This window comes from Acomys russatus, chromosome 10 (genome assembly GCF_903995435.1).
Source record: "Acomys russatus chromosome 10, mAcoRus1.1, whole genome shotgun sequence".
Taxonomy (NCBI): Eukaryota; Metazoa; Chordata; class Mammalia; order Rodentia; family Muridae; genus Acomys; species Acomys russatus.
The window spans coordinates 224,818-236,967 of record NC_067146.1 but is presented as its reverse complement, the minus strand read 5'-3'; the positions used below and the strand labels follow the sequence as shown (position 1 = coordinate 236,967).

The window sequence follows — 12,150 nt, the reverse complement described above, 5'->3', positions numbered from 1 at the left end:
GAGTGTATACAGGGGGAGGAGATCCCCTTCAGTCACAGACATAGGGGAGGGGAGTAGGGGGGAAGCGGGAGGGAGGGAGGAATGGGAGGATACAAAGGATGGGCTAACAATCGAGATGTAATATGAATAAGTTAATAAAATATTTTTTTAAAAAACCAAAGTTAAGGGTTTATGTAGGATTGACTTCTGCTTTCTCAGTGTTTCTCAAAGCAGCCAAGATGGTTCAGTAGAAAAGAGCATTTGACACCAAGACTCAGTTCCTGAATTTCATCTCCAGAACCTTATAGTGAAAGGAGAAAAACTGACTTTATCCATGACCTCCCACATAAATGCCACAGCACATACTCATATGTATGCATGCACATACTAAATGAATGTCTTTATATTAGAGCTAGTGGGTTGTTTTTTTTTAAGAGAACACAACTTTGGAGGAAGAAGAGTGGAGGTAGATGTGGAAGGAGTCAGGGGAGGGAATATGATCAAAATGCATTGTGTGCACGCATGATATTCTCAAAGAATGAATAAAAGCATGATGGTGAAAAGGATTTCCATAGTGTAATACATACATTTTGTTAATAAATTACTTTATTTATTATGCTGTACAGTTAGGGATATTAGTATTAAAGTTTTAAGTGATACCAAAGGCCAATGGAAATCTTTTTTTTTTAAGCTAAATTCTGTGTAATAAGAGAAAACATCTAATACTTGGAAGAAGAAGAAATAATATTTTCAAAAGTCAACTATCATCCGGGTCTTTGTGGCTTTCCCAATGAATAAAACCACAGATTGATTACACAGTCTCTGTTTTCTTGACATTTCATTGTACTATTTTATTTTATTCCTAACAGGAAGATGAAAACTTGTTGCACTGGAGGTGTGGTTTCACCTCCCAGAAGATGGTTTTATCAATTCCCTGAAACTGTTGTTCTTCAATCACCAACTCCACTAAGAAGGCCAGGCCTATAGTAACCATGAAGGGTTCTAGAGGTGAAGGGCTGCAGTTTATTTTCTTTTCCTTTTCGATTAACAAATGATTATTTATTTATTTATTTACTTATTTACTTTTACACGTATGAGTGCATTGCCCACATTTATATGCCCACATATATATATGTAGACCAAATATGTGCCAGATTCCCACAGAGCTCAAAGCAGGCTATCAGATCTCCTGGAACTAGAGGAGCATGTGGTTGTGAGCTCTCATGTGGCCATTGAGAACCAAGCCTGCCTTCTCTTCAAGAACATCAAGTTCTCCCCACCCCAGAGCCATCTCTCCAGCCCTTTGGTTTTCTTTCTTACAGTAAAATAACTTTGGAAAACTTGCTACAATGACCTAAGTATCTCTCACTCAGACCAATCTTCAAACTTCAACTAAGATAGATGCTACCAGACTGTAGGCTAAAAATAACATGAAATTGGTTGAGCTGATTTATCTCAGAAAAAAAAAAAAAAAAAAGAAACACTCCATTACAGTTTAGGAAAGAAAAAAAAAAAAGCTTAGTTAAAACAGAAGATCTCATTAAACATTTAACAGGACCCTCTAAATGCAGAAGATGAAAGTAAGAAGCCTATTATTAGAGATTATGTAAATCCAGAATTTATTATTTCCCATAGCAGTTTTCATAACACATTTGCTCTTCCTGGAGAGAAAAATAAATGTAGGAGAACAGAGACTTTTTCAAGGCTTATGAGCTACACATGCTAATACTTAGCTGTCTTATATGCCCCAAACCCCATACTTTATTGTCAATTACATCTTCTGATTCTGTCATTTACACTGTTACCAACCCTTTTGTATTCATATGAGAAACAACAATATACCTGACCATTAAGCCACAAGGCTAGCAAGATAACATATAGATTTCCCCAAGCTCTAGAGATGAATACAATCTATTATGAGGGGACTATTCTGATAAAGTAGACACATGGCTCACTGTTGAAAGTCATTCTCTCAGAGGATTCTGCAAACCAAAGGCTGCACATGTTGCAGAAACTTGTTCATAAAGGTTTTAAGGGCTTCGTGTATCTAGACAAGTGCTAGTGTTAATTCCCCAACCATCTCTGAGACAGATTGCACATCCTTCAAACTAAAAGTCAGTTAAAGGGATTTATAAGATATTATGGAAGGTGGATCCATATGTCTTTGTTATGGTTCAAGCTTGATGCTAATTACCCAACTCATACAGAACTAAAACTTAGCAGCAAAATCTGAAACTGTGTTTAAAGAGACAAAAGATGTTCTGCCTGATCCTCCCACTGAAAGGGCATTCTGAGAACAAATGTCCAACTTCCCTTTGTTCATGAAACCCATAGGAATGAATCTGGAGTCATTCAGAAACACAGATACTGCCATGGCCAATTGGAGATCCTAGCTAGCAGAGAGTGCCTATTGCTAGTCGTTATCTCTCTGCACAAGAGCAACCAGGGCTCCTGTTAGAGTATTGCAGGTTGTAAATGAGATTACTATGGCTTCTTTATGCACATAATTCTATAGAAGGCTAATGAAATTCCCACAAAGCTTAGTGTTTATCTGCAAACACATTGAGATCTTATGAAATTTCTTTATTATGTCCTTCTAAAGTAACTAATATTCAACAAAATATCCTGAATCTCACTACTCTTGCTCCTCTCCCATCGAACAAAATTCTTCATATTCCATTCACAATTTTTAAAAATACCTAGGAATAAACATTATAAAAGAAGTGAAATACTTCTAAAAATGAAAATTTTAAACATTTAAGAAAAAAAGTATTAGTAGATGGAAAGACCTTCCATGTTGTGGAATAGCAGAATTAGTATTATGAAAATATCCCTATTAGCAAAAGCAATTCACAGAGTCAAGGCAATTTACATCATAATTCCAATAACATTCTTCATACAATATTCAAAACCATCTTGAGCAAACAGAATAATGCTGGAGGTATCACAATATGGTACTGGGGCAAAAACACACCTGTCAGTTAGTGGAAGAGAATAGAGGACCCAGCAAACAGGCAAAGCTACAGGCACCTGATGTTTGACCAGATGCCAAAACACACAATGTAGATCAGACATCCTCTTCGACAAATGATGCTGGGAAAGCTGAGTGTTCACTCACACAGTAATGACACTAGACATTATCTCTTACCCTGTACAAAATCCATTCAAAATGTATCAAAATCTATTGTAAGTGTTTTTATGAATTTAAAGGTATGGGTAAGGACTTACAAATTCCACTATCTCAAGAAATAAAACCAAGAGAAAAAAAAAAAAAACAATTGCATGAAAGTCAAACTCTGCTGCTCAGCAAAGGAAACAATTAACCAAGAGATTTCATAGAATGGGAGTAAATCTCTACTCACTGTGCATATGACTGAAAATTACCACATGTAATAAAAAGAGAACTCAGCAACTTTGAAAAGAAATTAATAACAACATGGGCAATTGAAATTCTCAAGATGAAATATTAACAGCCATAAGATTTTTTTTAAATGTGCACCATTCATAGTTAAAAGGGAAATGAAAATCCAAGATGCCAAAAGATTCTATCTTACTCCAGTCAGAATGCTGGTCATTAAGAAAATAAATGTCAGCTGGGTGGTGGCACATACCTTTAATCCCAGTACTTGGGAAGCAGAGGTAGGAAAATCTCTGTGAGTTTAGGGCCAGCCTCGCCTACAAAGTGAGTTCCAGGATAGCCAGGGCTGTTACACAGAGAAACCCTGTCTCAGAAAACAATAACAAACAAATAAACAAAAACAAAACCACACAGAAAGGAAGGAAGGAATGAAGGAAGAAGGAAAGGAAGAGAGAGAGAGAGAGAGAGAGAGAGAGAAAGAGAGAGAGAGAGAGAAAGAGAGAGAGAGAGAGAGAGAGAGAGAGAGAGAGAGAGAGAGAGAGAGAGAGAGAGAGAGAGCGCACAAATGTCAGTCTGTTCTTTTCCAAAGAGGGGCAGATGAGTAATGGAAGCCGGGAGGAGCGGAGGGAGGGAAAACTGTGGTAGGGATGTATTGTATATGACAAAATAATCTATTTCCAACAAAAAATAAAAGAAGGAAAACCAATGTCAGCCAATACTGGTGAGAAAATGGAAGAAAGAGAACATAAACTAATGCAATGACTGTGGAAATAAAAATGGAGGTCTCTTTCTATCTATCTTTATTTCTTTCTTTCTTAATACTTTCCTTCTTTCTTTCTTCTTTCCTTTTTTTCTTAGACAGGGATTCTCTGTGTGGCTGTCCTGGAATACACTCTGTAGATCAGGCTGGCCTCAAACTCAAAGATCTGCCTGCCTCTACCTCCTGAGTGCTGGATCAAAGGCATGTGCCATCATACTTGCCAAGATGGAAGGTTGTTTTTAAAACTAAGAATAAAACATCTCCTTTGGAATTCATCAAAGTAACTATAGTAAACATACTTCAGAGACACTTGTACATCTCTGAATACTCACAATAGACAAGCTAAATTGATAATAATCTACCTTTTGTTTTATTATTCCTATAAGATATCCCTATATTCCCCTTTCTTTCTTTTCATTCCTTTCTCCTTACTTAAGAATGAAAGGCAGAGAAAAGGAAAGGAAAGAGAGAAAGCCCTGAGTCTAAGTTTTTATACCTTGTTTTCTCGTGAATAAGACTATTAATAACTTATAACCAACCCCTTTGTAATGACAAGCAGCCTTTGCCCAAGAAAACAAGCAAAATTCTATCTTCCCCAACCTATGGAAATGGGACAACATTCCCAGAGTGGGAAATTCTGACTCACTACAAAAATAACTCATTGGATGTCAAAACCTGTCTGAATGAATTATTGTCTAACTGAAAAAAAAAATCTTTCAACATTTAGGAGAAGTATCATGAAGGTAGAATGCTACACTATAGTGGGGGAGTTGAGGGCATTTAAATATGCTCATGTCTCACACTGGGAAACCATCAAGATGATGGCCCATCCTTCTGGAGGAGGACCAATGTGAACATCATTCTCAAAGAAATTTGACTGACAGCTTCCATTTATCAAGCTAACTAAGGGTTCTTGCAAGGACTTAACCCTGGTTTTCATGACTTGAAGTAATCTCAAAACTAGAGCAGCTTTCCAGGTGAAGGTGACTGAGTGCAGTGTGCAGGTGTGGCATAGAGAAGGCGAAGGAGGCAGATTTACTAGGGACTGAATCCAGAGCTTTGCATGCACTAGGCACATCTCTACTGAGCTATATCCCCAGCCCTCTATTTAGTTTTCATGTTTTAAGATATGGTCTCACTAAATTGCCTAGGCTGACCTTTAACTTGTTCTCTCTCCCCTGAGTCTGATGAGTACACTGAGGTACAACATGCAGCCAGGCTGACTACCAGCATTTAAAGAGAAATTTGTAGCAGCCTCTGAATGAGAGCTGGGACAAGCAATGGACAGATAAAAAAATATTTGGCAGAAGGTAGTTGTGGAAGAAGATACAATGGGGATTTGGGGATTATAATAACTTAATGTGGTGCTTGCTTTGGCAGCACATATACTAAACTCAGAATACAGCAGGAAAATTCGTACGGCCACTCTTCAAGGATGATATGCAAATTCATAATGTTCAAAATAAAACTAAACAAATCTTGGTTTGGGTGTTTGTTCAAATGAGGCCTAAAGGAATCCAACGAGTTCACCTCCAGGTGACCTTCAGGCTTTGTTCAATAGCAAGAGAAGGTTAAAGTAAATTTTCAAATGGCCAAAATCTTGAAAATATATCCCAAATGGGAATACAACCCCACCAGTTTGTAGACAAATAAACTATGTCACACTCATATAGCTGGAGAAATAAAAAGACTCTGGCCACAATGCAACAACAAGATGAGGTTATGAAAAACAAGCAAACAAACAAACATCCAAGAGCCACAGAATTTGAGGAGCTGTATAGTGAGTTCCACTGTCTTCATTATTGTCCCATATCTCATGAATCAGAGAACACCAGCCTGGAGCCATTGGGAGGTATACAATAAGCTCCAAGGAAATATTTACTATTTAAACTCTTGATAGCAGCATGTCAAAGTGCCACCACATGTACCCAATTGTACCTAACAAATTTCTCAAATCCATTTAAGATTATTTGGATGAAATTTTGACCTCAAGAATTGCAGTTATGACAATTCATGGGATCCTTTCACAATAAAAGGAGAAGAGTGCCCTGCCTAGCATATTACTCATGCTGCAAAAGCGACATATCTTGGGAGAAATACTGTCATTTTATATTTACAAAATAGTTTAAATTCATGATGGAAAGTTATGGTTAAATGGCACATTTTAAGTGACATCAGATTATTTCTGGAATACCATTTTACCATTTTATACAATTTTTTTCTGTATTTCAGTCCTATGAAAAAAATCATAAGACTGTTCTTTTAGTTGCTATCAGTGTAAGTGGCATCCCAGAATGAACTATTTTCACTTACTGTTTTATGAAACCACAAGTAATCTGTCAGCTTTTCTTTGTTGGGAAGGCTGCTTAGGAGTTCTATACATACAGGGAAGGGATATGTGCAAAACTGTAATTTTGTCTCAGCATGTATAATATTAGTCAAATGACATCCTGTAGGTGAAAGTGGCAGTCACCTGTCATAAGAAATTCATTTAGCATACTTTATGACATAATTGATGACAAAGACTTCCATTGAAACCCTTACTAAATTGTCACAATACCAGTATTGTGACCAGTATAGCTCAGCAGTCATGGTATTCTTTGGAGAATTGATGTGGTCATTCTGTTTCCCAAAATCCAAGATAATATTAAGTAACTGAAAGTAGATAATTAAATGCATCTCTCCCCCCTCCTCTCTTTCTTGTCTCAAGTGTGTCCAGTACATCTAAGGCTACACAGAGAAACTCTGTCTTGAAATTTTAAAAAGTATGATTCTTATTAAAGTATATGGGCATAAGGGATTTCCCCCCGTGGAACCAATATCACATAAAACAAATGAGATGGCCACTATAGGCACAAATTTCCTTCACCACCACAGGAGACTTGGACAGCTGTTGTCAGTGTTCTTTCCTCTTGGGTCCTGGGAGAGATGCCAAGAAGATCCTGATGCTGTATAAAGTCCTCAGAAGAACAAAGACATTCACAGCTTGATGTGCCCTGGGCAAGAACAATACTCACCAGAAGGCCATGGGAGGTCTGGCCTCAGAGTGCTGGAAGATCCAGCCTGGTGCTACACTGGACACAAATGTGGTCTTAGTTTCCAGGGACAGCCTCTCATATAGCCCTGGCCATCTGCTGGAAAGCAGTGGGGTAATCCGTGCCCATTGGGTTGTTCTAGGTTTAGGGAGTGGGTTCCTCATATCTATTCAATACCTGAATCTCTTCTTTGTACTTCTTATTTTAGAGTCAGTGAGGAATTTCTTTTCACAATCTACCCCATCTAAGGCTGCTGAGCCAAGGTAAGTGGTCCCTCTTGAAGCATCTATAATATATAGACAACTCTTAGGGGGCAGTGGTACTTAAAATCTAAATGTTTCGTGTCTTTCCTTTCCATCCACTGTAACTCCAGCAGCTGGACAGAATGATAACTCTCATTTTCTGAAACCTATGTTCAGAGAACTGTGCAACACACCAAGGGACTAGGCTTCGCCTATTGCTTTTGAGAAGTGTCTCCTTATAAATAAATAAATATCCCAATGCATGACCACTGACCTTAGATTCCTACATGCCCCTAGCCTCCCTATGCCACAGATCCCTTGGTCTTCCTTATGTGAGCAGGTAGAGCTTGGTGTTGCTTATGTAGCTAGAGAGAGCTGAATATGTTCATCTCAGTTTAACAATCAATCTTTAGCTATGACTTTCCTCTTCCTTGTTTGTGTCCCTGGATGTTTGCGCTAGGAGGGAGACTTCCAGCTTGCCCATCAACTTCACATTTGATGATTGTGTTCTACCAGTATATCTTCTTTTTTAAAATATATTTTATTGATTTATTCATATTACATCTCTATGGTTATCCCATCCCTTGTATCCTCCCATTCCTCCCTCCCTCCCATTTTCCCTTTACTCCCCTCCCCAATGACTGTGACTGAGGAGGACCTCCTCCCCCTGTACATGCTCATAGGGTATCAAGTCTCTTCTTTGTAGCCTTCATATCTTCTAATATCAACAGCCAGGGTGAAGTATACAGCTAATTACAATCCTCCTGACATTCAGACATTATTTGTTGTTCTTCTTATGGATGGCTCTTCAACTCCTTCCTGCTGTGTGTGCAGCTCCCCGGGATCTGGATCCTGATGGGTCTCCTTTTTCCTCATGCCACACATCCCTTTTCAAGCCATTCCTTCTCCATTTGTCAAACAACAGCCATTGAGCTGGTACGCTGTGCTGTGTTGACCTCTATGCCTTTTCTCCTCTGATTCATTTGCCTGCAATAGCCCATCTTCTCCCTGAGAGATCTCAAGATGTATTCCATGCTTCTTATCTCTATAACATGTGACAAGTGTTTCTATATTCTCCTCTCCATTGTGAGTGTTTCAGGTAAAAAGTATTCTTGTGTCATATGTTCATTCCATTTCCAATGGCCTGCGCTTATAATTAAATTTCAGTGGGACTGGAAAACATTTTCTAAAAGAACCATATGTTTTAAGAGTTTAAAAGTGGTGAACTCTGACTTTGCCTGTGGGTTAATGAGCTTAGTATTTGATGGGGTGGTTCAGACAGACCCAGGCTTCCATATAATTAATTCCAGCTGCATCCCTCTTTAGTTAGGAACTGTTACTTCATGTTTCTGAGCTACAGTGCCTCTTCTGGGAAAGTCAAGTGCTGTGTTCCATCAACATTAGTTTATGGGTTAAATGCTGCATTTTATGAACCCTGGAAAGCAAAGTTCCTGGCATCTAGTGAGTGCTCCCTGGTTTCTTCTTAGAGGATGCAGTGGAACATTATTGTTCATCAAACACAGCAATGTTCAGCCATTTGCGCCTCTTTGGTTATTTGGAGAACGCCTATGAAAACACCCACCTTTTCTGTGTTGGTAAATGGCAACACATCTACGTGATATCCTTCTGTGATTTCTCCTTGTTCTTTCCCCCCACAAACTTCTACATCCAAATTCACTAATTTCTGTTAAAGATTATACCTCTCTATCAATCCAGTCTCCAAGGTCATTGGCATCTTCTCTTAAAGCCTGCCACACCACTCTTACAGATCACTTTGCAATGACAGTTATATTTCCATGACACAATCACGTATGTCCCTTTAACCTTCTGCTTGCCTACCATTGCAATTTAGCCACTACTCAGATCATTTTTTTTTCTATCTTTGGGGGTCTTGTCTACTTGGTCACCCCTATTTTCCCACCACTTCCTAGCTCCTTTTCTATCCACCACAGTGTAGCAACAGGGGCCTCATTTTTCCTTGAGCCTCTTTCACCTCAGGTCTTCAAACATCTGGACTTGGAATCCTGTGCTTAAATGTCACTTCCTCAGAGATCAGAGGCACATCCCATTTCAGATCATATGCTGTTTCTTTCTGACTTTTAATCATGAGAAAATATTTAATGCATTTCCATTTTAGCTTCAGTAATTACATCCCCCAAGACGCTATCTTCATCCTCAGAAATGGAAAGCCTACTGACCAGGGTCCCACCTTTCTGCTTCCCACCACTGACTTGGATTACAGCCATGACACTATCCCGTACCAATATAGATATATCTTTACTTACTTAGTAAAGAGCAGGAGCTTCTTCCACATTCATTATCACTTACAGTTTATATAAAACACCATTTCCTTGATTTCAATTTCATTTTAATCCACAATGACATCCACTGAACACATTAATACTCACATCCACAAGAGAGGAAAATGGGTTGCAGAGAGGGCATGGTTTTGAGAGCAGAGCAACTACATAGAATACTTGGGACTGGAATGAAGTCCAGAGATTTCACGGGGATGAGCTTAACTCTCCTCATGCCTCCAGTCACTGCTCAGATGGTGACAGACTCTGTCTACACTGATGGTGGAAGAAAAAGAAACAAGTGGCATGTAACAGTCCCCCAGTTATGAGGAAGAAACTCCAGAATTGTGACCAGATGACAGCTCAGGAAGGCCAGTGCATCTTTTCAAACTGGCAGCTGTAACACAAAGCGGGTTTTGCTACCTTACTTTGAGGGTGCTCATGAAGGCAGATGAGGATATTAGCTAGATGTGGCCTCAGGCTTAGACTTGAATAGAATCCTTACCTTCCTGTCAGTGAGACCATAGAAATGCACATAACATTTCTCTAATGCCTTGTCATTAAAATGGAAATGATAGCATATAAGTAAAGATTCTATGTGGGAAATTGAATTTCAGCATGTTATTATAATACATGAATCTCTCTAACCTACTGGTTCTCAATGTTCCTAATGCTGAGGCCCCTTTAATATAGCTCCTCTTGTATACAGTTCCAGCTGTAAGATTATTTTGTTGCTAGTTCATAAGTGCAATTTTGTTGCTGTTACAAATTATAATGTAAATATCGAATGTGCAGGATATCTGATATGTGACCCCCAAAGGAGCCTCAATGCACAGGTTGAGAACCACTGAATTCTAATCTATAATATGCTATTAATAAGAAACTGTTTCTGCTGTTGTTATTCAAAGAAGACAAAGATAAAAGACATTGAGCAGACCATGGACTCTGATCAAGTGATTCTTTTCTCTCAGGAAAGTTAAATCCTGTATGTCTGATATGGAGGTGGAGAACCAGACCCAAGTCACCAAGTTCATTTTAGTAGGTTTTCCTGGGAGCTTGAGCATGCGAACAGCAGTGTTCCTGATGTTTTTTTTGGCCTATATTCTGACTGTAGCTGAAAACGTGATCATCATCCTCTTGGTGCAGCAGAACCGACCACTGCACAAGCCCATGTACTTCTTCCTGGCCAACTTGTCTTTCCTGGAGACCTGGTACATTTCTGTGACTGTGCCCAAGCTGCTGTTCAGCTTCTGGTCCATGAGTAACAGCATCTCCTTCACCCACTGTATGATACAGCTTTACTTCTTCATTGCACTTATGTGTACGGAATGTGTTCTCCTGGCTGCTATGGCCTATGACCGTTATGTAGCCATCTGCCGCCCATTGCACTACCCCACCATCATGAGCCATGGGCTCTGTTTCCGCCTGGCTCTTGGTTCGTGGGTCATTGGCTTTGGCATCTCTTTGGCAAAGATCTACTTCATCTCTCGCCTCAGCTTCTGTGGTCCCAATGTCATCAACCACTTCTTCTGTGACATTTCTCCAGTTCTTAATCTCTCCTGCACAGACATGTCCATTGCTGAGTTGGTAGACTTTGTCTTGGCTCTCATCATCTTTCTCTTCCCACTGTCAATCACTGTTTTATCATATGGATGCATTCTGGCCACTGTGCTACGCATGCCAACAGGAAAGCAGAAAGCCTTTTCCACCTGTGCTTCCCACCTTGTCGTGGTCACCATCTTCTATTCAGCCACTATTTTTATGTATGCCCGACCCCGAGCTATCCACGCCTTCAACATGAACAAAGTTATTTCCATCTTCTATGCCGTTGTCACCCCAGCTTTCAATCCTTTCATTTATTGCCTAAGGAACAGAGAGGTCAAAGAAGCTCTAAAGAAACTGATCTATTGTCAGGCCATCCGATCTGACTAGCCTATTGTGAGTTATTAGAAAGAAAAGACTATCTCCTCTGTTGTCTTATGTCTTTTCTCTTCCAATGCCCCAGCTCAAGATTGATTGGGCTAATATGATGTCACTATGTCCACACCAATCTTGGGTACTTATATGTATTTGTGCATAAGATCCATGCTAAATACTATGTAGATGTCTATAGAAAAGTAATTCTCTTTGACTCTAGCTCATCATGGAGGTTATAAGACTGTAGATAACTTAAACAAGATATGATATCACATTGTGTGACTTGGGTTGATTTGGGTCCTGCAAGCATGAACGGTTCTGAGATGGAAAGATTCTGTGGTGTCTTTGCTTTCTCACTTACCTGACAGGCAAAGGAAGTAGCTTCCTCAACAATCCTGTTGTCCATGTTCCCCTTGGGGAAAAGTGGAGAGAGAGGTGGAGGATCCAGTGTTGGGTGCAGAGGAGTTGGGACATCCCCAGTGGTAGGAGGATATTCGTCTGTCTGCCCTTGCAGGCTGGTTTGTTCCTGGCTTGGGGAATGCCAGGTTCATCAACCTGACAG

At 39.5% G+C, this 12,150-nt stretch overlaps 1 protein-coding gene across 1 annotated transcript; it reads left to right on the top strand.

The window, feature by feature from the left end:
- Window positions 1-10,658: 10,658 nt before the first annotated feature.
- Window positions 10,659-11,603, top strand: LOC127194201 (olfactory receptor 6B1). Its single transcript, XM_051151523.1, has one exon. The coding sequence runs from the start codon at window positions 10,659-10,661 to the stop codon at window positions 11,601-11,603; it is 945 nt and encodes a 314-aa protein (XP_051007480.1).
- The last annotated feature ends 547 nt before the right edge of the window (window positions 11,604-12,150 follow it).